Genomic DNA, 25,843 nt, shown 5'->3' on the forward strand with positions numbered 1-25,843 from the left:
ATGTCTTTGTGACCCACCTTTGTTTTCCCCATCCAGAGCCCCTGGCCCAGAGGAGCAGGTCCTGGGGTTGCAATGGAAACCAGAAGCCAGCCCAAGTCCCTCTGGGCTGGGCTGGGCTGGGCTGGGCTGAGGCAGAGGCGGGATGCTGCCGGGTAGCTCTCTGGGGAGAGGGGAATTGAAAAGGAAAGGCATCTCCAAGGAGGGTGGAGAGGGAGGGAGGCTGAATGGGCGCACACACTCGCACGCACACACACACACACCACACACACACACAGCCTCCCTGCCTCAGCCTAAGCCTCACTCCAGAGAGGAAGGAGCATTCTTCTCTTTCTTCTGCTTCCCCGCCCATCTGTGCTGTCAGCAAAGTTGGCCTCAAACTTGAGCAGAGCCGAAGGCTGCAGCTCCCTGGGAGCTCTGCAGGGGTGGCGCAGGCCCTGGCCTCTGAACCCAGCTGGCTCCTTCTCACCCTCCCAGCACCCAGTTGGCCCTTGGGTCCCTGGGCCACCCTTCTATCCCTGCGCTGGAGGCTCCCACTCCGGGCTGGGGAATGGTGCGCTGAGGTTCCTCTGAAGCCCCTTGTCCAGGCCCTGGAGCTGAAGCAGCCCAAAGCCCAGGTCAACATGGCTAACCCAGGGCAACCTCAGTTTCCCCGGGTGCAGGAGACGGGTTCCACCTCACCTTTGGAACTGCCCGAGATGGAGAAGCTCCTCACCAAGGTAGAGGGCAAGGATGACAAAGCCCTGAATCTGTCCAAGTCCTTCTCGGAGGCTCTGGACTTGGAGAAGAACGGCCACAGCCTGCCCTTCAAGGTGATCTCCGAGGGGCACCGGGAGGCCTCCCTCCCTGGCTCCCTTTCCCGGGCCAGCTCAAGGCGGGCATCCTCTGTCGCCACCACCTCCTTCGCCCAGGACCAAGAAGCCCCCAAAGATTACCTCATCCTTGCCATCGCCTCTTGCTTCTGCCCTGTCTGGCCCCTCAACCTCATCCCCCTCATCTTTTCTATTATGGTAAGTGCTGCTGTTTGTTCAGGGGCAGGGGCTGGACCTTGGGGTTAGCAGGCATGTCCCCAGGCAGGCACCAGACATGCCTGGTGGGATGCCGAGGAAAGAGCCCCAGGGGCTGGGGTCTTGTGGGAAGACGTCTGCTGGCTCAGCTTCCTACTTCCAGAGAGGCCAGGGGCTGAGAGCTCTTCTTCCATCCTTGCTCCTGGCATTACGGCTTGATTTTGCCCCATTCCTGCCAGGGAAGGGGACTCAGGGAGCTGCCTAGAGCTGAATTCTGTAGGGCAGAGAGTCAGCCAAGTCAGGGGTCTTGCTTATATGGAGGGGGTGGTTGCCCCAAGGAGCCATTCCTGAGCAGCCAGAAGGGGGTCTCAGCCCACCCCCCTCCATGTCCAGGAGAGGAGCCAGGCATCCGGGCCACCTGGGCATTCTACCAGCCTCTGCCAACTCTGGTTTCTAAGAGCTGGTAGTGACTTACGTGCCTGCACTGAGGGCCCCAGGGATTCCCCCAACCCCACCCCAGGGGCACACAAGGAGGGACGAGATGGCTGCCTGCCCTTGGAGCCTTGTGGGCCTCAATGGTTACACAGACTCCAGCATCTGTCTTTAAGGTAGGGGAGGTTGGCCTGGCACAAGAGAAGAATTTGAGAGTCAGAGGGCAAGGGCCTGCCTCACCAAGAAGGGGCAAGTGAGCTAGGTCTTTACTTCTGTGGGGTTTAAATTGGCTTAGATTGTTCCCCAGCCAAGTCATTTTGGGTAGAGCTATTTAGGGAGGATCCCACAGAAAATGTCAATAGATGTTGGCAGGTGACCCTGGAGGTTCAGGAAAGAAGGAGGGAGAGTGAGACGCATGGCAATAATGTTTAGAACGAGGTTAGGGGCAAATGGGAGCAAACTCCAGCTCCCAAGGCCGGTCAGGGCCAAAGGACCAGGTGGGGTGACACTGTTTCCCCTGGAGTGACATGCTGCTGCCACATCTATCACCAAGTTCCTAGGAGTTATGGTTACTCTGGATGTCCTCTGAAAAAGACCACATTTCTTCACTAAGGCTCAGTCTCCATCTAGAGGAGGACTTCCCCACCCCCATCAAAAAACAGTAGCACCCCCAGGACCCCCAGGACATCAGGGGACACTGACAGCATTCTTTTTTTTTTTTTTTTTTTTTGGTACTGGGAAGTAACATCCCCAATCCTTTAAAAAAAAAAAAAAAAAAACAACTTCCTAAGGTGAACTCACTCTCCTCCTGCCTCAGCCTCCCAAGTTGGTGGAGCACCACCGCTCCTGGTGGCATTCTTGAGTATGAGGGATTTGGCATGGGCTCAAGAGACAGGGCTGGGCAGGGCTCCCTGGTACATCCCCAAGAACTTCCTGTGCTGCCTGCTGCACTTGGGGACTGCTAGGGGACAGAGCCAGGCTCCAGGTGTGCAGCCGGTGGCTCTGGGCAGGGCCAACCTCTTGGTTACAGAGAAACGTCCCAGTAGGGGAGAGAGACTTTGGAGGGGGAATTCACACAAGGGCTCAGGAGAAAACAGACTCTAGAATCTGTCTCCTGGCATGGTGGCGGGGGTGCAGTGTCCAGGAGCTGCACAGGAGCTGCCCTCCTTAAAGGGAACTGGACCTGAGATGGTAAGAACACTGAACCCACCTCCAGCATTTCTACGTCCTTGTAAGGTTCTTGAGTCAGGTCAGATGGTTGCAGGGCCCAGTGCAAGAAGTCTAGCACTAAACCAGACACCATTTGCCAAGTTGCGGTGACCTGTCATCCAGTGGGAAGAAACATGTAAACAAGTCCTTACAAAATACTGCACGAAGTGCCCCTGCTAGCCATAACCACAAGGGAATTATAGAGTCCTGGACAAGTCTCTCAAGCCTCTTATCCTCAGTTACCTCTCTGAAAAGGGGGTATAACCATAATGCCTGCATTAGGGAGCTACTGGAGGGTAAAGTGGGATGGGCCATTCAAAGTGCATAAGAGCAACACTCAATGCATCCTAAGTGCTATTCCATGGTAATAGTAACTAAGTGGCAGCTGGGAGTCTCCCTGGTGGGGAATGGGAAGCCATTGTAGGTTTTGTTGTTGATGCAGTGCTGGGATCAAACCCAGGGCCTTGTGCATGCTGGGCAAGTGCTCTGCCACTGAGCTACATGCCCTGCCCTTTTATTTAAAAAAATTAAAAAAAAAAACAGTTTCATTGAGATATGTCACATAACATACAATTCACCCATGTAAAGAGTGCAACTCAATGGTGTTTTTAAAAATATTTGTAACTGATACATAAAAACACAAAATTTGATATATTGGGGGGGGGTGCCATATACTATTTCAATACATGTATACTTTGTACAAACATGTATCATTTCTTTTTTTTTTTTTGGTGGAGGGTACTGGGGATTGAACTCAGGGGCAACTCCACCACTGAGCCACAGCCCTAGCCCTTTTTTGTATTTGGTTTAGAGACAGGGTCTCACTGAGTTGCTTAGAGCTTTGCTTTTACTAAGGCTGGCTTTGCACTCACAATCCTCCTGCCTCAGCCTCCCAAGCCACTGGGATTACAGGAATGCATTTATTTATGGTGGTAACTTTCAAAATCCTTTCTTCTAGCGTTTTGGAACATGCTGTGTTATGTTATCAAGAGTCACCCCACTGTACAGTAGCATCCCAGAGCATCTTGCTCTGAACTCTAACTTAGTACCCAGTGATCAGCCTTTTCCCATCCCTACCCACTGCTGTCCCCAGGCTCTTGTAATCACCATTCTACTCTCAGCTTCCGTGAGAGTGACATTTCTAGATTCTGCTCCTTGTCTCTCTGTGCCTGGCTATTTCACTTAACACAATGGCCTCCGATTCAAATGATGCAAATGACAGAATTTCATTGTTTTTCTTAGCTGAATAGTAATCGAGTGGTTTTTAATGTCCTCGAAGATTGTTACAACTTAGCCACAGTCAACTTTAGGATATCATCTCCTAAAGAAGCCCTTTCCGCTCCAGCTGTCTTCCTCCATCCTTCGAACCACCCAGCCCTAAGCCAACACTGATCTTGCTCTCTATAGATTGGCCGATTCCGGGTGCTTTGGGTCAATTGAATCCAAGAATATATGGCCTTTGTGACTGGCATTTTCCGCTTGGCACCATTGGGTCCTTGGGTGGACCCAATGTCCATTCTACAAACCTACACCAACACCGTCCCCTTTGAGCTTCCTCTCTGAGGTAGCATGCTCCACAGCAGGGTCTGGAGCTGAGGTATTGTGGCCAGATTTCCATTTTGCTGGATCTGCCTGGCATAGGGTGAGAGGAGGGGCTGAAGGAGGATGAGCCTGACACAGAGACGAAGAGGCCTGAACCAGGGTCAGGTGCAAGGGAAAAGGGAGCTTCTAGAAACTTTAAGAGTTGGCTACATTACCATTCATTCATTCATTCATTCAACTTGACTTGGAGGGCAGGTTGCTTGTTTCGAGGATACCTCGCCCCTGTCAATACTGGGCCTCTTTATGAACCAGGCACTGTGCTAGGCATTTTGGGAGTAGAAGGCAGATGTAAGTGGATGGCATTTGGGGGTATGGCAGAAGGGTACAAGAGTGTGACAGGGATTGGAGGCAGGCAGGGACTTGTTCCAGGAATTTAAATTTTATTCCCGTGGCTCTAAAGAATGGGTTTTAAGCCGAGGCAAGATGTGGTCAGTTCACATTTTAAAACCAACCCTCAACTGCATTGTGGAAATGGACTACCCGCAGGGAGACCCCATGTCCTAGCAGAGGTGATGAAGGTCTGATTTCAGCCATGGGGTCAGAAGGAAGGGCAGTGAGAGGAAAATGTTAGGAGGGAGGAGCCCTGTTTACCTCAGGCTGCTGACCATCCAATTCAAAACTCTCTGCGCCATCTTAGAGAGAGCTCTGAGGCCCACAGCACTTAAGGCAGAGGGAATTGGCCAGAAAAGGGTTAATAAAAGATTCCAGGAGGCAGGAGGAAAGCTAGAAAAGAGGGAGAGAGACCTAGAGCTCAGTGAATCTGAAGGAGGAGGTGGACAAAGGCTGTGGAGAGGCCAGGTTCAAAGAGGACAGGAATGTCTTCTGAGCTGGCCATTCATAGACCTCTGGAGAAACTCAGGGGTGCCCCTAGTGATGGAGAGGCCTGGACTAAAGGAGGGGTGGTGATTGATGGGGTGGGGTTCCTGAAGAGGAGAGGCCATGAGGGCCAAGACAGGCAGATATATCAAGAAAGGGAGGTGCTCATGCTCTGAAATCTCCATGTTACCAGGGACATGGAAGGCCAGGGGATTTGCTGAGAAATAGGGGCATGGTGGCAGAGGGAAGGTGACAGACAGGTCAGTGGCTAGAAAGCTTTGCTGAGGTTAGAGACGATGGATGGGGGTTGTCGTCAGCCTACAGGGTGGTGTGAGTTTCTCCAGATGTTGGTGTAGGTTTGTAGACATGGACATTAGGTCCACCCAAGGATAGAGATAGCAGAGTGGCCATGAAAGCAGGACCAAGTGGCACAGGTGAAGGAGGTAAGAGTAACTGAGATGACATGGCAGAAACAGGGCTGAACAGGGAGCCAGTGAGGCCAGGAAGGTGGTGATAGCTGGACACCAACCTCATGAGACAGCACGCTCTGCAGATGTTAACAAGCTCAAGAGAGGCTATGGGGGGTGTGGGTCTCCTTCCATCCCTGGGGTCAAGGACTTGATCCTGCATTTGGGTAACCAGTGGAGGAACTTCATCTGAGGTTGATGGTCTGGTTAATTGTGCACATTTAACAGATGAGGCAGCTGAGCTGTGCAGAGCTGGGCTCATGGTCACACAGCTGGGACAAGGCTCATCAGATGTATGCTGAATTTATTATTCTCTTAAGGCCTCACCTTGCATCTGACTCTGGCGACAGGGATGGTGTGAAACCCTTCGGAAAGCCAAACCTCTCAGCCATTTGTTCAGGGAAAGGAAAATCCCACTTCTTTCTTTCTTCATGCCCCCCCTCCAACTCTCCCTCCATCCTCACTAAATCCAGCAGCATCCTGTGGCTTTGACAGGGGGTCAGTGTGACCCACGGCTGCTCAGTCTCTAGGGCTCTGTCTGAAGAATAATGGTCACAGGTGTCCAGATCCAGCTCTGTTCTGGCCTCCTATGAGCCTCCTAAGGTGGTCAGATTTTTCTTCTGGGTCAGGCTGAGAGGTAGCCATGTTCTTGCATGCCATAGTTCTCCACCTATGAGGGGAGCTAGACCCTGGGCAGTGGGCCTTCAGCCAGCAATAGTGATAGAACCAGCATCCATATCACTCATCCTTCTTTCTTAGCCTGCTTCTTCATTTATAAAATGGACACAATAGGCTGGGTACAGTGCAGCATGCCTGTAACACCAGCAGCTCAGGAGGCCAAGGCCAAGGCCAAGGCAGATCACGAGTTCAAAGCCAGCCTCAGCAAAAGCAAGACACTAAGCAACTCAGTGAGACTCACTGAGAATCAGAGCTGGGGATGTGGCTCAGTGGTTGAGTGCCCCTGAGTTCAATCCCTTGTACCCACCTTTCCCCACTAAAATGGACACTATAATACCATCTACCTCGGGGGGCTTCCAGGAAGATCAAGCAAGCTAATGTATGTGAGGCACTTAGCACAGAGCCTGGCACATAGCAAGTGCTTAATAAGTGCAAGTGGTTGCTGTTGTCATTATTTATTCATTTTTTGATACAGGGGATTAAACCCAAGGGTGCTCCACCACTGAGCTATGTCCCCAGCCCCCTCCATCACATTTTTTAAAAATTTGAGATGGGGTCTGGCTAAGATGTCCAGGCTGGCCTTGAACTTGTGATCTTTCAGCTTCAGCCACTGGAATAACTGGGATTATAAGCATGAACCACCATACCTGGCACTTGCTGTTCGTATTAATATTAAATAAAACTTTGTAATGTCAGAGGAAAGGGCAAATCCCTCATGGATGGGCAATTCTGACTTTAACCAATTTTGGGAGAAGTGTCCCACCCTTCCTCACATCATCTGGGAGAGGCACTGAGGCCTGTCTGTGGTTTTGGTGGAAGTCACCAATGAGCCCTTCCTCTGTGGGTTGTTCCTACAACACGTGGGAGCAAGGCAGAGATCCAGAGTGGCTTTGATGCTTCCTTTCTTGGGCATTGTTGGTAATCTAATGATTCTTCCTGGTGTATTGTAGGCAGAGCCCATTCTTTCACCCCTGTGTTCGTTTATGCATTTATCCATCCACAGTGTAAGTGCGCTGAGCTCAACCAGGGGCATCTGCTGCAAACTCGAGGGGGTCTTAGGCCCAAAGGCACACGCCTGACTGAGATGTGTGGGCTCATGGCTCTGTGGACAAAGGAGAGACTGGGCTTAACATTGCTGAAAAAAAGAAAAGAGATATCTTTCTCTTTAAGACCTTTTCCCCACACCCAAGCAAATGCTCACGTGTCTCTCTCCATGGTCCTGAATCATTACTAAAAGCACAGCTAGTTCTCTGGAAATTCAGGACAGTTCTCATCTCAAATCCTGCTCCTGTCCCCCTTCCTGTCATGCTTACAGATGAGAAGTCCCTGGTAATCATCCAAGGTAGCCCCAGAATCTCTAACGCTGAACTTCTTAAAAATCTCTGAGTCCTTTCTGCATGCTGCCTTCTCTTCCTCCTAATGCTGCCAAGTCTTGAGTTCAGTGACCTGAGCTGACCATCGGGGGAGCTGTAGGTGACATGGGTTAGTGGGTGGGGCCCAAACCCAGATGCCAGGTGTCTTCCCAGGGGGACCCACTGTCCTTATCTCTCTCATGAATCCTTCATTGACTTTGAACTTTCCACTGGTGAAGTTCAGCGGTTAGAAAACAGATTCTCCTCTCATTCTTTGTCTTGGTCCTTTTATTCTTTTCTTTTTTTCCTCAAACATTTACTGAGGACCTACTGGGTCCTGGCCTTAGGTTAGATGTAAGGGATACCAAGATGGAGGCTGCATGGTCCCTGCAAGTGATATGGCCCCAAGAAATAATGACACAGAGTGATAAGAGAAAGAGAGAGTGGTACACGATGCCATGCCATGGGACACCCAAGGAGGGGCCCACTAACTGCGTACCCATGACCACCCAGTAAAGTAGGTACTTCTTCTTTTCTTCATTTCTTCTTCACAATACTAGGTGCTGGGGACTGAATCCAGGGCCTCACACGTGCTAGACACGTGCTCTACCATTGAGCCACATACCCAGACAGTATCTATTTTTTACCCCAAATTTAAAGATAAACATAGAAAAGGAAAGCCATTTGTCCAGGGTTTCATAGTTAATGGTGGAGCTGGGGCAGGTATCCAGGTGGTCAGGATGAGAACCTGGGTTCTTATCCAGTCTACTCAGCTAGGGAGCTGGAGTATATACCTGCTCCTGGTTGGGTCCCTTCCGTGAGTCTTAGGATGAGTTGTAGTTCTGCTCATGCCCCCTTCTCAAGCCAGATCCACCTTTTCTGTCCCCTTACTGGCTGACACTAGTCCATGGTCACTAAGAACCCCAAGGCCCAGAGGCATGATCACTTCCAGCTTCCTGCCCAGGCCCACCTACACACCTGTGGAGGTGAGAGCTCACCTACCCCTTACATTTGCTCAGTCTCCAGGGACAGGTGCGCTCACTGCTCTGTCCACAGTTCATACCTGGGTGCAAGTCCAGACCTCAGCCTTTCTGCTGCCCTGGACATCATGGTGTGGCACCAGTCACACTCCTCGACCTCATTGCCCTCTCCCTCTTTGCCAGGTCTTTTTCTCTCACATCTTGAAGACTCCCCCTCCCTGGGTCTCATCCTGTTGTAGCTCCTCTGCTATCTCCCTGCTCACCAAAAGCTAAACTTTCAAGACTGTCTCTTCTTGCTGTTGACCTTGCTCATTCCTGCTTGTTTTTTACACGGCTCCATTTGGTTTCCTTCCCACAACTGCTCTGAACCTCTCCCATCAAAGACACCCAAGTCCTCTCATGGTCACTAGCTTCCTCTTCATGTGACTTGACCTCCATGCATGAGAAGCTACCATGGGCCTTTTGAACTTCCATCTCAAACTGCCTGGATGCCACCCTCTCCTCCCCTCTGGTCACTCCTCAGTCCCTGTGACAGGCTTCTTTTCCCCAACACCCTCCTTTACCAGTCAGTGCTCCTCACACAGGACAATAGGCCTGTGGACCTGTCCTCCTCTCCCTGTGTGCTCCCTGGAGCTCATCACACTCCATCCCTGTGCTGATGCTCCCTGAGCTCTGGGCCTCTGGATCCTACTGGATAGACACATTCACAACGTCCAGGCACTCTCACCTGAACAGGGCCCTCCCTGAATGTGTACTCTTCCTCCATCTCAGGAAGAGCATCTCTGTTCACCCATCCCCCAAGCCAGAAGCCTGGGAATGGTTCCAGTGAGCCCCTCTCCACATTTCATCTGACCTTCTCTTTTCACAATATCTCTAATCAGAACTCTTCCCCAGTCCCCTACTTACAATAAATCTGAATTTGTCTTCTTCCCACCTCCACTGTAGCTGGGCAGAACATTCCCGAAATGCAAGTTTGCATCGACATGTTCAAGTCCCCACTTAAAACCCTCCATTAGTTCCCAATGTCCAGACTCCACTATGTACCAGTCAGGGTCCTTATTGATGGGGCCTTTCTCCATCCGTTGCTTTTCTTACCCTGCGTGCATGGCTCTCTATGCTCTGGCTCCATCCCTGCCTTATAGGAGTATTTGGAGGATGAAATTCCCTGAGCATTTAGCATACGCTCAGATGAGGTGAGTATTATTCCAGCAGAGGTGGGAAAATCTTGGTGGGCTTCACATGGCAGGTAGCATTGAAACAGAGCTGGCCCTTGAGGGGTGAGGAGGGTCTGTGGTGTGCTGTGGGAAAGCAGAAACTCAGGCAGGAGCAGAGGAGGTCAATGATCTCACCTCGTACAGCTCAGAGCAGCTGGGCCCACAGGTTGCAGAAGAGAAGAGTAGATGATTTCAAACAGTAAATGAAGCTAAGCTTAGTTGGATTTTGTTCTGTGGACAATGGGGAGCTATAGAGGATGCTGAGCAGGAGAGATGCCTCTCAGCCTCCATCATCTCGCTGAACTTACATAACAGCTCCTGACTTGCCTCCCTGACCCCCCTCTTATCCCCACAAGATAAAAGGGATCTTTTAGAAAAACTGGTACCCGGTCATCTCATTCCCTGCCCCTGGTCAGATATCCTTCACTGGCTCCCACTGCTTCTGGGACAAACACCCACCTCCTTTGGGTGCTGGCAGAGCCCTACCTGGCCTGGCCCTGCCTCCCTCTATAGCCTCCTTGTCTTACCTCTTTTAGCTCCAGCCAACAGCTGTTTATTAGCATCTACATAGTTGACACCCACATGATTTGCATATGATTTTTTTTTCCTGCTGGAACACTTTTCTTCCTTTTGAAAAATAATCTGCTTAATTTTGACTCATCCTTCACAACAGCTCCAGGCTCCTTCCTCCAGAGAGGCTTCCCTGACTCCCCCTTTATAAGTTCTCATAGTACCACGGAGCTCTCCTTTGGAACTCTACCCACAATTATAATTTTGCCTTTCTTTGTGTGACTGTAAAGGAGGCCAGCAGGATGTAAGTCCCATGAGCCTAGGAACTGGGACGGGGAACTCACACTCTTCTGTGTGTCCTGGCAGTCTGGTAAGTGTCTGTGATGTAAAATGGCAGTGGGGAGAGGAGAATGAGGGACAGAGCTTGGGTCCAGGGGATCTTCAGAAGGCTGTTGCTATAGCTCCAGTGAAAGGGGTGCTTAGAACAAGGACAGGTAAAAGGAAGTTAGAGAGGAGAGTGGTGATGGGATTGACTTAGAGGGGGTGACAAATGAGCAAGGTGGATAGGCTCAGTGGTAGAGCACTTCTCTAGCATGCACCTCGCCCTGGGCTCCATCCTGGACACTAGAAAAATAAATAAGGATACAAATTAGCAAGCTGGAATGGCAGAGGAGTTGTGACCCACAGGGTGGACTTGAGGCTGCTGCCAATAACTGGGACTTGGGTGAGTGAGAGAAGTCCTACAGGTAAGGAGCAGATGGAGGTAGTTGTCAGACTGTCCTAAAAGTAACTTGGAAGTGCAGAGTTGGGGTGGGGGGAGTTGGTTAGAATTCTGAGAGGTGAAAGGACCTTGGTCTTAAATCAAGGGCACAGAGAGAGGAAAGGTCACATCTCTGAACCTCCGATTTTCCTTTAGGGAAGTGGAGCAGCACGGCTAATCTCTTAGCATGATTTTGAGGCTAAATGAGCTCATTAGCTGCCTGGCACAAAGTAAGAGCTTAATAAGTCACCATTATCATTCCCCTCCCCCTCCTCCTCCTCTTCAAGGTACTTAACCACACTTCCATGCTAAACTCAGGGGCCTCTAAGAGTCAAAAAATAAAATAACCAAGTGATTGGCCTGAAGCCCCCAAAGTAGTCACAGTTTGGTGGACTGCTTCCTATGCCTGTTGCCAGAAGGGGCTGGGGCAAGTCCACCAAGTCCAGGAAGAATAGAGGGAATCTAGTAAAGAATCTGAGGTCATCCAGTTATCCCACTCCTCAGTCTATACCCAAAGATTTAAAATCAGCATGTTAGAGTGACTCGGCCACATGGATGCTTATAGAGGCTCAATTCAGAATAGCTAAGCTATGGAACTAACCTAGGTGCCCATCAACAGAAGAATGGATAAAGAAAATGTGGTGTATATACATAATGAAACATTAGCCCTAAAGAAGAACGAAATTGTGGCGTTTGTTGGTGAATGTATGGCACTGGAGACTATCATGCTAAGTGAAATAAGCCAATAAAAACCAAAGGCCGAATGAATGTTCTCTTTGATGCATGAATGCTAACACACAACAAGGAGCAGGGGAAAAGAATAGAAGTTCATGGGATTAGACCAAGGGGAATGAAGGGAAGGGAGGGGAGATGGGAATAGGAAAGACAGAAGAATGAATCGGACATAACTTTCCTATGTTCATATATGAATACACAACCAGTGAAACTCCACATCGTATATAACTGCAAGAATGAGATCCTAATTAGAATAAGTTATATATACTCCAAGTATATGTAATATGTGAAAATACACTCTACTGTCATGTATATCTAAAAAGAACAAACACGTTTAATTAAATCTAGTGATTAGAAAAAGAACCTGAGGTTATGGGGCTAGTCTTGGCCAGCAGAGACCCCTGACTATTCTAGGCAGGAGCACAGGGCCACCCTTGCAGATTCCTGGACATACCTCCTATTGAGGCACCTAGGTCCCCACCTGCATCCACCTGATTTCACCAGATTAACTAGGTTCAAGAAAAACAGCTCACCAAGGAGGAGCAAGTCATAGAAAAGGGCCCTGGTACCCCAATCCTAGCTTTCCAGGACAACCCTGAGACACCTCCCCTTTCTTGCATGGTCTGAAATGTGGGCTTGAAGAAAGATGTGGTCTTTGCTAGGCACAGTGGCTCATGCCTGTAATCCGAGAACCTTAGGAGGCTGAGGCAGGAGGATCAAGAGTTCAAACCCAGGCTCAGCAACTTAGTGAGGCCCTAGGCAACACATTGAGACCCTGTCTCTAAAAAAATACAAAAAAAGAGCTGGTGATGTGGCTCAGTAGGTAAGTGCCCCCTGGGTTCAATCTTTGGTATCAAAAAAAAAAAAAAAAAAAGGATGTGGTCTTGAGTGGGCAATACCAAGAGGGAAGACAGTCCGTTTTTTCTTTTGTAGTAAGAGGGAGACTCTCAGAATAAAGGAGGCAGGCAGAACCACAGGGGTCCTTGGGGTTCCAATGTGTCTGCAGGACTAAGCCCTGGGCTGAGGTCCAGGGGACTCTGGCTTGTCTGCTCCTGCAAGCCGGCCTGGACCTACCCTCCCAGGCCCTGAGTCTCCACTGTACCATCTGCCTCTACTACCTGCCCTGTCACCATCCTGATCGAAACTGCCCTAAATTTCTTGGTTCTGCTTCCACCTGTTCCCTGCCAGTGAGGGGCGGTCTTGGTTGGGGTCCCCACAAGAGGCCTAAGCCATTTCTCCAGGGGGAACCTTCTTCCTTTCCCTAAGGGGGGCTACTGGAGTGGGTGGCAGTGGGGGATGACGTGTGTCTGGAAGCCCATGTGGAGGCCACCAAGGGCTGCCCAGGTCTACGTGGTTGATGGACGCCCATCCTGAGGCCTCTGCTGTCCTCTCTCTGCAGTCTAGAAGTAGTGTGCAGCAGGGGGACCTGGATGGGGCCCGGAGGCTGGGTCGCCTGGCCCGGCTGCTCAGCATCACCTTCATCATCATGGGGATCATCATCATCATTGTGGCTGTCACCGTCAATTTCGCAGGTGAGGCCCAGATGCATGGAGCAGGGGGAGCCCCTGGGGCAGGGGCAATGGGTGGGTGGGGGGAGAATACAAGCAGGGTGGGGGGCATAGTCTTATCCTCTCATTCCAGAAAAGTGGACCAGTCCCCAGCAGTGACGACTGAGTGGGGATGGGCTTTCTGACTGTCTTCTGCCTGGGCAGTGAATCAATAGAAAAGGGTGTGGAAAGGGCACAGGCTTTGGAGCCCAATGGTCCTGGGACCTGGGCCAGTGTCCTGTCTGGCTGAGCCTCAGTGTTTTTCCTGTATAAAGTGCCAGGAAGAAGCCTCTGGAGTGGAAGCTTTTGTGAGCATCACTTGAGATAATGGATGTGACTCTGCTCTATACTCTGGGCTGGAGCACAAACCTCCTGGCTCAGACAGCATGGGCAGCTCAGAAGCAAACAATGCACGCACAGAGATCCAGGAAGCAGCAACACTTCTGACCACCCAGAGGTGACCCAGTGAAGTCATTCCAGCCGGGGAACCCTTTTCAAAGGAGACTCTCAGCTGCTCATAAAGCCCATGTAGCTTTGTGAGTTCAGAGCTGCACCTCCCAGAGCTGCCCCATGCCCACACATGTCTCCTGGTTCAGTGATCAAGCAGATCTCTTCTCAACAGATCTTGCTTCTCAAAATGTGTTCCATGGACCAGCAGCAGGGGCATCACCTGGGACCATGTCAGAAATGCCCTACCCCCACCCACCCACTGAATTTTTGTAAGATTTTCAGTCCAATCATCAAATGTGGGAGGCACTGGTCAAGAGTGTGGAGAGCTCAACATGGGGCGGAGAGTTTGAGATTCCATGGTGGGACCAGGGACAATGATGGGCTTTCCGGAGAGGGAAGTGTTCAGGTTTTTGGTCAGCCTGCCTGTGTTCAGAATCCAGGGCCTCCACTTTCTCCCTGTGGAAATGGAAGCATGTTCCATAAGCTCTCTGAGGCTCAGTTTACAGCACCAGTGTAAAGGGAGATGGATGTGCAGGTGTGTAAGTGACAGGAGCATCCGCTTAATGTCACCTTATGAGGCTTCATTCCTAGGCAGGATCTCTCCTTATGGTGGCAAGATGGAAACCAGCAGGTCTCATAGTGGCCCTAAGAGTGGCATACATTTTAGTCAGTCCAGTAAGGAGAGAAAAAAGTGCCTCTTTGGGGAGCTGGGGTTATAGCTCAGTGGTACAGCACTTGCCTAGCATGTTTGAGGCACAGGATTCGATTCTCAGCACTGCATATAAGCAAATTAAAAAAAAAAAAAAAGGTCCATCAACAGCAAATATTTTTTTAAAGTGCCTCTTTTTCTTTTTCTTTCTATCTTTCTTTCTTTTTCTCTTTCTCTCTCTCTTCCTTTCTTTCTTTCTCTCCTTGGGATTGAATCCAAGGCCATGCACATGCTATGCAACTGCTCTACCACTGAGCTACATCCCCAGCCCTTTTATATGTTTATTTTGAGACAGGGTCTCACTAAGTTGCCCAGGGTCTCACTAAGTTGCCCAGAATGGCCTTGAACTTGCAACCCTCCTGCCTTAACCTCCTGAGTAGCTGTAATTATAGGCGTGTGCAAAAATGACTCTTTGTCGACGATTATAGCAAAAGTCCTAGGGCTGATTCTGATTGGCCCCATTAGTTTTTCCACTAGGAAACTACACTAAATCCTCAACTCTGGGACTTAAAGACCCAATGTTCTGTATTCTCTTCTTTCATACATGTTCTTTTCTTTACAGTTCAGAAGAAATAAAAGTAACCAGGGAGCCATGCAGGCAGAGGAAGACCCTGGTCAGCCACAGAGCTCCAAACCCACACCCTGTACCACAGGAGGACTAGATGGTGACTGCCAAGTGCCCACCTGTCCTCAAGCTCCGAAAGCACAACTTGGAGGGAAACCCCAAGTTACCCCACTGTCAGTCCATATCAGATGGGAAAATCTGGAGAAAGAATGGAAAGAAGAAAGGAAAGAAGGAAAGAAGGAAATTAAATTTACTGTGAAAACTATGAATAATGTGGTTTAATCCCAGCCTTTTCACCCCAAGGCTCTGGGTTTGTTCCTCGTGCCTGCAACTTCCCGGGACCTATGAAGTAGCATAAACTGCCAGAATGAGAAGAAAACCAGCTCCACAAATAAGACCAATTATGTAGAGAAAGCAGCAGCCCAGGCCCTTCCTTCCTTGGACAGGAGCAAAGATGTGGGACTTTACCTTTTATACTTTTCTCAAAAGCATACTTTGCATGCTCTGTGCCACATGCCTGCTGTGACCCCCTACCTGTGACTACCTACCACAGGTGAAGTTACCACTTGGCACATGCCCTCGGGCACATGCCCTCGGACACCCCATGGTGCCTTGCCCTGGAAAGAGGCAATGGCCACACACTTAAACCTCCCTTGCAGGGTGGAGGCACTCACAGGGATATTGGTGAAGGCAGGTACAGGGGCAGCAGGACACACTGACCTCTTCCCAAACTTTTCAGCCTCGGAGCCCCTCTGCTGAGGACTCTGGCCCCAGCATGCTTCCCAGGACATCTCAGTGTGCCTCTTGCTCCCCACCTGTGTTGTAGCCTGGGAGAGCACCAACAGGAACTTCTGGGACCTGACCCAACCTAGGTCAGCCTGTGGGGAGGGCAGGGCTAATCCTGCCGGGGCCTCCTCCATGATCTGGGGTGCAAGCTTGAGAACCTATGCAAAGTGGCTCAGAGGTCTGCATGCTTAACACTCAGGGTCCCCAAGCAGAGTGCCTTGGGTGGGGCCTGGCTTTAGGCTCCCAGCCCAGCCTCATCTGATGCTTTGTTTTTGGCCCAGTTTCCCTAGACATCCACAAGCAGAAAATGCTTTCTCTGTTAGAGTGGTTTGGGGACCACCCTCAGGGGACTTCCCATGAGCTTCCAAGCTGCTAGAGGTATTTGTGCTGCTTGAAAAGGAATGGGCTGGGTTGGATCTAGAGGTCCTAGACAGAGGAAGGGTTTAGTGGAAGGGTCCAGTCTTTGAAGAGTAAGGGGCCCCAGGTTTGGGAGATATACTCACATGCCCAGAGGAAGGGGCTGGACGCCACAGCCTCTGAGTTTGAGGATCTAGAGGGACACCTGAAAAGAGCTGAGTAAGGCCCTCTGCCTCCCCCTGTTCCTTGGCCCTGTGATCTCCCCACATTTCTCCCGGGCAGAGGCTGTGCCCACAGGGGCCTCATCTGCTCCTGGGTGCCCCCTGGCTTCAACTCAGACCTAGAGAGAGATGCCCAGGCTTGCCCACCTTGCTAGGGTTACTACCCTCAATGGGGGGGGCAGGTTCCCAGACACAGCCTGTTTTGCCTGCATTCGATCAGGACCCACATGCTCCTCTCTGAGGCCTTTGCCTCTCAGAGGCTCCAGGGCAGAGCGGGTAAGCACAGAGACTCTGGCTGATGGAAGGTGCTCTTGGTGCTGTAGCAGCCCTGAACCTTCCAGACAGGGCCTGTGTGACCCCCGGGGAGGGAAGGGAGGCTGGGTGGATCCCTTTGGGATTGTGTGTTCCTACATCAGTTCCTTTTGGGGGAATACACTCCAACCTCTCCCATTCCTGAAGGGGGGACTAGTCTGGTTTGCTTTATGGGCTCTTTGAGACCAAAATAGAGGTATCCCTGTTTGTTGGGTGGCAGGGGGAAGAGGTGTGAACCAGAGTATTCATGTCACTTGGGAGATCAGGACAGGCAAGGGGAGATGTAAAGTCTACCGGCTCAGCCATGTGCAGGCTCTTGGTCTGGCATGGTCTCCTGGTAGGCCCTGGGGTCCCTAAGTTCAGCAACTCTGGGAGAAGAGGAAAAGGGACTGCATGATTTAGGGACAGTCCCATGGGGAAAGTGAGGCAGAGATGAGCTTCTGACTGAAGCCTTTTCCTCAGAACATCCAGAGCATGGCCACACCCGGGGCCTTCCCACCCTGCAGAATCTCTCTCTCTCTCTCTCTCTCTCTCTCTCTCTCTCTCTCACACACACACACACACACACACACACACACACACACACTTTCCTGCTCCAATCCCAGAATAGTCAAGGGCCCTGCTAAGGTGAAGCCACTAGCAGACAGCACCAGGAGTGGCTGAGCTGGAATGTTCTTCCACTCAGGTCAGAGCAGCCTGAGAGTCTTCTAGTGGTACCAGGGTCAAGGGAAGCACAGGGCAGGAGTGAGAGACAACGGAAGGAAGGTTTCTGAAGCCTCTGACCAAGGGCAGCCCGGCATCTCCAGGCTGCGCTGGAAACAGGAGGGACAGTGATCCTGCTATTCCAGCTCCATTATGGGTCCAGCCACCAGATGCATGAACAGGTGGTCCCCTGGCTGGGGGTACCGATCTAGCCTCTCCCTGGAACCCCTCCCCACTGCCATCACCACTCACACCAGTGACTCTGTATTTCTTGGCATGGAAGGAAATAAAGCTGAACACACATGCTCACCCTGCCTGTGTGTGTGTACTGCTGAGGTCCAGGGGTTCCAAACAACCAAGGGGGGAGCAGATCACTCAGCCTGTTGGTTCCCAGTGTTGGGAGTGGCCCCTGGGGACCCTGGGCACACTGGGTCTCCACAGCCATCACAAGGTATTTCTCTAAGGAAATCACCCATCCTTACCAGGCCTCTGTTAAAACTATTGGGTGATGCTGGACCCATCGTTGGCCTCCAGTTGTTCTTTCTGGATATAAAGAAAGCTCTTGGCTGGAGAGAGAGGTCAGGAACCAACTATGGCTGGCTGCAGTCACGTGCTGGGCTCTGCACACAATGATAAATCCCTGTGGCTCTTTTAATGTCCCATGGGGGAGGCCTCTTGGGGAGGTGGGCATGGGCAGAGCCCATGGGAGGCCACAGGGAAGGCAAGGAAGTGCTACCGGCACAGATGGCCAGAGGCTGGGGCACAGCGGAGTGGACCGGGGCATGGGAGCTGGAACCAGCTCACTGGGTTCAAATCCTGCCAGGCTACTTACCAGGAGAGTCCCCTGGGGAAACTCCTTAACCCCTCTGTGCCTCATTAACCTGGAAATGAGAGCATCCAATGGAATAATCCATGTCAAGACTACAGCACACCCTCTTCAGCTGCTGACCCAGACTCGCCCATCTCCTGCCGTTATGACAGAACAGAGGGCTGTGGCTGGTGTTTATGTGGGAACTAAAGATTGGTCCAGGTCATGGGCCTGTTCCCCAGTTCTCTCTCCTCACTGGTCTGTCTGCCTTAGGTTGAGCATGTCCTCAGCCCACCTCATGCCTGTCCATGGAGGAGTGGGCCTTGTGCAAATTTTGTCCCCTAGGGCTCAGGGTTTTTCCTAGTGGTTAGTCTTGAGTTGGCCTCCTCTACTTCCTGAAAGGCACTCCTGAGTGACCAGGAAGCGGCTGTGTGCACACTGATCTCATCTCAGGATTCCATGCAACTCAATTTAACAAGCACAGTCTATGTGCCAGCCTGGGGCCTGCAGTGGTCATGCAGAGATGAATGAGCACGGGCCCTGGCTTTGCAGATCTCTCAACCCAGTGAGAAAGGCCAGCAATTCAGTAGACACCATGAGGGTGTGGGTGGGTACTCACTGGAGCTCTGGCTGGAGCAGCAGGCTTCACCTTGGAGGGGAGAACAGGGGAGGCTTTCTCTAGGGACCCTCAGAATGGGCCCCCTCCATCCATCTTCCACAAACTTTTACTAAGCACCTATTATGCGCCAAACCCTGTACTAGATCCTGGGAACACAAAGATAAAAAAAGAGAGAAGTGAAGCAGGCAGTTAATTATAGTAGCCTTTCCAGGTCTTAAAAAGTATGTGAGTTCTTCCAAGGGAACTGGCCATTTTGATGTCCTTGGCTGCACTGGTCTGGCATGTAACGTATTTCTTGCCTAAGTGCTGCCCAGAAGTGACCTTTCCAAAGGCATTTTAAGCACCACCTGAAGATACAAATTAAGATGCAAGGCCACCAGAGTGACACTACCGGCAACACCAGGGTGAATGGGCATCTGCTACCCAGGCCCTGTTGATGGTAACCATATCGGTTTATTGCCTGACATGGTGGCCTGAATGTTTCTTTGGCGTGATTTGTCAGACAGAACTCAATTTCATAAATTTAAAAGGAGCTGAAGGAAAGACTTGTGTTTTGGAATCAGTAAGGGAAAATTTGGAGCTCTCGTGACATAGGAGGCTTCCAACGACAGATGACTGTACTTCTGGTCAAGGGGACTCCAATTCCCCATCTATAAACAGGGTGATGATCCCACAGCTCTGTGGGGACCAAGAACATGAAGGTATGAGAGGACAAGAGCTGGGCACATATGAGGGACATAAATAACGATGACCTGGCACAGCCTGGCAACCCCTCTCATTCCAGAATCTGGAAGGTTCTGGGTTCCCTTAGCCTGATTCTTGAGTCTCAGCCCTCCTCCTCCCTAGCCTCCTTCTCTGATGCACAGGAACCAAGCACCCCAACCCTGTGCCAAACCTTCCATGCATCGGCCATGCAGTCTGGGGCAGGGCCCAGCTCCTCTCTGGGCCTCAGTCTCTCCATGTAAAGTAATGAGCTGATCTAGACCAGGCTTCTCATCCTGGTCACACCTGGGAATCATCTGTGAGCAGTCCACGACCCTGATGTCTGGCAAATCTGGCCTAACTGGGGTATGACCTGTGCATCCAGGTTTTACAAGCTCCCTAGGTGTTTCCGTGGGAAATGTGGTCCTGGGATCATTAGCACGGTCCCACAACTGTCAGGGAAGTGGAAGCTGAGGCTGCACCCTCATACCCTCACCCTACCAATCGAGTGGTTCACATGCACTTTAAAGTTGGACGAGCCTGGTGGAGATGGCTGGAGTGGCCTCCCTCAGCTCTCTGGTTCCTCAGGAGTGGGCCAGCTTTGCCACAGTCTGTTTCAGAAATGGAGAGCCTTGGAGAGATGCTTCTCCATAGGGCCCTTGTCTCCCTTCTGGAAAGAATAACCTTCCTCCCATCCTTCTTCCTCCTTCCTTTATGGGTATAAGATATGGAAAAATGACAAACCCCCAAATAGTGTGGCCTGGAAAGAGGGAGTGAGGAAGAAGACAACACACTGATAACATGGGTCCTTTCCCAGTGACAGCACAATCCCTGGGAAGGAAGCACAAACATCAACCAGTGATAAGACAATCCCCGGGAAGGAGACATCCATCAAGCCTAGAATGGCAGTCTCTGGGGGGAAGCCAAAGCATTGATCCTTTTCCAAATGAATCCTTTCCTAGTGACAGTACAATGGGACCCCGAAGGAAAAGACATAAGCACTGAACACTGACTCCAGACCCTCCATTCTTCCCCAAATAAAAATACTGTCCAGTAAAACAAATATCAAATTCTTACAAACCTGTTTCCGGAGTGCTCAAACTGACACGCTCTATCAGTAATTAAATCACTTCTCAGTGTAACACATATAACCACAGATTCCTCCTGGGGACAGTGGCTCATTTTCCATCAGGAAAGTGGGTCCACCAAGGGCACGACTCCACCACTGAAGAAAGGCCGTGCTGATCCATGAAGTTTGCACGGGGCTGCATCATTTTGTGCTATCAATGAATATATTGTGTAAACTGAGGAAATCCTGGAAATCTTGTTTCTACCACCTTGCTTGCTTGAGAAACAGAGAAGGGCAAGAGAAACTCCAGATAAACTTGGGAGGCCTCACAGCAGCATAGGCTTGCACCTCATTTTTTAAAGTGTTGCCAGTAAGGTTGCAGCCTGGGATGGGAGGGTCAGAGTGGGTGTACCCCAAAATTGAGGCTCCTGAGGGATGGTGGGACTTTCTGGAAACTGCCCAGGGATAAAGGAAAGCCAAGTGGGTGTCTTAGCTGCTTGGATGGAAACTTCTATGACCACCAAAATGAATACCCTGGGCACTTGTGCGCTTTCTCTCTCTCTCTCTCTCTCTCAGTACCAAGGATTGAACCCAGGGGTGCTTAACCATTGAGCCACATCCTAACACCTTTTTATTTTCTATTTTAAGACAGGGTCTCACGAGGTTGCTTAGGGCCTTGCTAAGTTGCTGAGGCTGGCTTTGAATTCGCGATCCTCCCGCCTCAGCCTCCTGAGCTGCTGAGTTTACAAGCAATGCCACCATGCCTGGCTACATCCTGGGTTCTCTTGAGTGTCCAACCCCAATCTCCAAGCTTAGAAGAAGAGGAAGAAGAAAGGTACCCTGAGAAACAATGCTGTCTCCAGCACCCTTGTCCTGGACAGGATTTCCATTCCCAGGGTTGGCTCAGGTGCATAGGATGCCCCCGTGCATTCCCAGGGGGCCTCAGGTGCATATGGCCCCGGTGAGCAGAAGAAGGATGGAAACTGAAGAAAGTCTCCCCTTCCTGGGGGTCCTTGAAGCTTAGCACCCAGCCTGGTGTGCTGAAGGCAGCTAGACTGCAGAGGCCCTGGGCACCACCCGACAGGACACAGCCCCATGGCTTCTCTGCTGGGGGAGGGCTGGGGAGCTGCAGTAGAGCTGTTGGGCTGGAAGCTGGGCCCTGGCAAGGCTTCTGCCTCCTGCATTATTGATCTACTGCCTGGTCGTGGGTGTGAATAATTCATCAGGACAAGGAAGCACCCGAGTTTTGCAAACTGGAGGCATCCCGGCTTGGCTCTCAGTGTTTACTCCTCTTTGCTTAATGGGTTTCCCAGAGAGAGGCTGAACTGAACCGCAGGTTACTCCTCCTGCCCACAGGACAGGCCCGGGAATGGCCTCCAGGTTTGGAATTGCAAGAAACTTGGTCTAAGCCAAGTTGGAGCTGCCTGCAGCCCCTGGACCAGGGAGCCCTGTCCTCACTGTGCTCACACGTCTCTGAACCTCTACTTCCTCCTTGGTCCATCAGGGACAATACTATGAGGTGGGCTGAGCTGCACATCCTCTTCACCTGCAGCCCACGTTCAGTTAACACGAGCTGTTGTGGATGTGATTTATAATATATGATGGCTTCTTTCATTGTGGCTGAGGGCTCGGGAAAGAGGAGGTTGCTGGATAGCTGATGGGTGGGGACAGCTGTGGTCAGAGATTCAGGATAGTGGGTGCCAATGGGGGTAAGGTTATGCCCCAGCCAGGGCTCTTCTGGGTGGAGCAGCAGGAAGAAGCAGGGGTAGAGATGGAAGGATATCAAAGAATCATCCAGAATCCTATAATGATTTTTATCCCTGATCAGACTTCTCCAAACTACAATCCCAGGGGCCTCTAAGCAGACTAGGGAGGGAGGATCCCCAGGTCATTGCAGCAGTAGGCGGGTGGGTTGGGTTCCAGGCACCGGGGTACACCAACTCAGCCCTAATGCATTGAGGATCTTGAGCTCCCTTCTGTTTAATGGTTCCATTGACGCATGTGTATTAAGGGTAGTGTAGAATGTAGGATCCTCAGGCTAAACTTAGGCATGGAAGAGATGTTAACCTCTTTATATAGAATCAAATTTAATTTCTCCTAGGTCTCCAGATGGCAGAAACTTTAGTTCAGTCAGTTCAGACCCCTTTATCCGCTTCCTAGTGTGAGAAACACAGACAACGGCCTGAGAGACAATGGCCTGAGAGACAATGGTACAGAGAAAGCAAGACTCTAACGACCCCTCCCCCTCCCTCTCCCCTCCCCCTCCCCTTCCCTCCCCCTTCTCCTTCCCTCCCCCCCTCTCCTCTTCCTCCTCCTCCTCCTCCTCCTCCTCCTCCTCCTCCTCCTCCTCCTCCTCCTCCTCCTCCTCCCCCTCCTTCTTCTTCCAGTTGTAGGTGGACCTTGATTTTATTTATTCATTTTTATGTGGTGCTGAGGATGGAACCCAGTGCCTCACACATGCTAGGCAAGCGCTGTACTGAGCTACAGCCCCAGCCCATCTTGCAAGGTCAGGTGCCTGCTGGTTAGCCACACCCAGAGCAGTTACCATCAGCATTTTCCTCCCTGTGCACAAGGTCCCTCCCCAGGGTTCCTCACTGGCTCAGAGCTGTAGGGCAGACATGGTTCCTGACCGTTGCCCATGTTTTGCAGTCTCCTATTGGGTTATTTTAAAATCCACACTTTTAGTTGTCCCCACCTCCCTTCGTGGTGGGGACATCTTCCTGCCTTGAGTGCCTTTTGGCATGTACACAGCTCATCTCTGTTGGTCAGGCCGGCCACTTCCCTCTCACCTCCTGCAAGTCAGGAGGCTGTGAATTATTTTTACGCTCTGGTGTTAACTACATGTAACTTCCCCTCTGCTCTCCCCTCCAGCTGCCTCTCTTACATCCCAATTTTACATTTAAGGCTACCTACTGTATTCTGAAAATGGACCACCAGATTTTCTATTTCTCATACTGGGGGGTTGGGGCAGGCTAAGGTGACTGTAGTCTCGTCCTCACTGTTGTCATGGAGATATCCTCATTCCATTGTTCTGGGTCCCTGTGGATGGTTGTTGAGTTGACCTTCAGTCTCCTATTGATGCTCTGGCCCCTCATACACTTATAGATAATTTAGTGTTTCCTCCTGAATCCATTGGGAAATAGCTGAGGCCCTCCAAACACAATAATTCTACATAAGTGTAGAATTATTTTTTTTCTCATTTAACAAGAAGTCCAGGGCTAGGATGTAGCTCAGTGGTAGAGTACTTGCCTAGTATGCCCAAAGCTCTAGATTCCATCCCCAGCACTGAAGGAAAAAAAAAGTCCATATATGGGTAACCTAGGGAGGTGAAATGCCTCCATAGTGTCATCATTCATGTCTCAAGTACCTTCAGTCCTCTTGCTTCACCAACCTGACCCACAGCTTTGGTCCTTTTGCATTCTACCTCATGGCCACAGGATGGGTGCTACAGCTCCAGCCATTTCAGGTAGCAAGAAGGAAGAAAGCGGGGAAGGCAAAAAGGGTACATGAAAGCTGATCAGTTTTCCTTTATAGAGCTTCCTGGAGATTCCATCTAGAGGCTTCTGATTTATATTCTTTGACCACAACTGTGTCATATGAACACCTCTAGCTATAAAGTTCCTGAGTAGCAACTAGTGCTTCAACTAGATGTGAATTATCAAAGTATTAGTTAATTAATATATAAATGAAAGTATCAAGTTAAAGTTCAAACATAGAAAGAACAGCTACAGAATGTCAGACACTGCTGTGTTTGGGGAACTTACAGTTTAGTATCTGGGGAGATTAAACAAATTAATTCATAATCACAATCTATGGTAGTGTTACCAAACCCAGGCCCAGATGTTCATCCCATGGGAAAACAAACAAACAAAAAAACCAAAACAAACAAACAAACAACAAACAAACAAACAAAAAACATCCAAGAGCCATGTGCTGGGGAGAGAGAGAGGATTTATTGAGGGGCCAAGAATGAAGAACTGGGTGCTCTGCTCACAAATCACCCTCTCAAATCCAGGGAGACGTAGGACAAGAATAATCAGGGCCGGGTGCCTGTAATCCCAGTGACTCGGGAGGCTGAGACAGGAGGATCATGAGTTCAAAGCCAGCCTCAGCAATGGCGAGGTGCTAAGCAACTCAGTGAGACCCTGTCTCTAAATAAAATACAAAGCAGGGCTGGGGATGTGGCTCAGCGGTCGAGTGCCCCTGAGTTCAATCCCTGGTAGCCCCACCCAGTGCCAAGGAGGAAAAAAAATATAATGAGGGAGAGCTGGGTACAGTGGCATGCACTGAGGTCCCAGCTCCTCAGGAGGCTGAGGCAAGTTCAAGGGCAGCCTGGGCAGCTTAGTGAGACCCCATCTCAACATAAAATTTAGAAAAGGGCTGTGCATGCAGCTCAGTGATAGAGCACTCCTGGGTTCAACCCAGTCCTTCAAAATGATGATAATAATAGTGAGAGAGGGATGGGCTGATAAAGATGAGGAATATTCACGTCTTTTCTGGGAATAGGTGGAGATCTCTCAGGAACTCGTCCACCTCCTTTCATGGACTGGCATTTCTGGTCAAGGTGGTGGCCGGGTGTCTTTTTTTGTTTTTGGTGCTGGGGATTGAACTCGGGGGCACTCAACCATTGAACCACATCCTCAGCCCTGTATCGTATTTTATTTAGAGACAGGGTCTCACTGAGTTGCTTAGGGCCTCGCTTTTGCTGAGGCTGGCTTTGAACTCATGATCCTCTTGTCTCAGCCTCCCAAGGTACTAGGATTACAGGCGTGTGCCACCGAGTGGCAGGTGTCATAAGGGGAGGAGAAAAGCTAGGCAAGTCAAGTTCCAGTTCCAGACAAAGCATTTCTCAAATGATCCACTTGTCTACACGCAGAGCAGAGTAGAAATCTGGTGCAAAGTTTAAGGCAGCAAAAGAGACACAGATGCCAAGCCTCTTCACCCCGTTCCCGTCACCCATGGGACATCTGCAGGCCCGAGCAAGAGTCAGTGTTTTCAGCCAAAGTGAACTTCAAGTCCCTGGGCACCTGTCATCACCATAACTCACAAGCCAGAAGTGTCATCCGCAGCAAAGTTCGTGGGAGGCTAAAAATGTACTGATCAGCTGTGTGACCTCCAAATTAGTGATTTTAACAACATTTATGAGCAAGTTAATTTGAAGGGTTCATTTAGGATTTTCTCTGGTAACAGCAGGTGTTGGAAGCACCTGTGAGAAGCGGTAATGGGGGGACCTAGTA

At 50.6% G+C, this 25,843-nt stretch overlaps 1 protein-coding gene across 1 annotated transcript; it reads left to right on the top strand.

The window, feature by feature from the left end:
• Positions 1–220: 220 nt before the first annotated feature.
• On the top strand, positions 221–17,717 carry LOC114083229 (trafficking regulator of GLUT4 1). The gene is made up of 3 exons (XM_027924419.2): positions 221–1,007; positions 13,159–13,291; positions 15,028–17,717. Exons 1-3 carry the CDS (start codon positions 225–227, stop codon positions 15,039–15,041), a joined length of 930 nt encoding a protein of 309 aa, XP_027780220.2. The 5' UTR covers positions 221–224; the 3' UTR covers positions 15,042–17,717.
• The last annotated feature ends 8,126 nt before the right edge of the window (positions 17,718–25,843 follow it).

This window comes from Marmota flaviventris, chromosome 17, assembly GCF_047511675.1.
Source record: "Marmota flaviventris isolate mMarFla1 chromosome 17, mMarFla1.hap1, whole genome shotgun sequence".
Lineage (NCBI taxonomy): Eukaryota > Metazoa > Chordata > Mammalia > Rodentia > Sciuridae > Marmota > Marmota flaviventris.

What these genes read in the sequence shown, in the direction of transcription:
- LOC114083229 (XM_027924419.2), top strand. Translation starts at nt 225, where the DNA reads ATGGGCGCACACACTCGCACGCACACACACACACACCACACACACACA. An exon ending in CCCTCATCTTTTCTATTATG is followed by an intron (nt 1,008 to 13,158) that starts GTAAGTGCTGCT and finishes CTCTCTCTGCAG; the next exon opens with TCTAGAAGTAGTGTGCAGCA.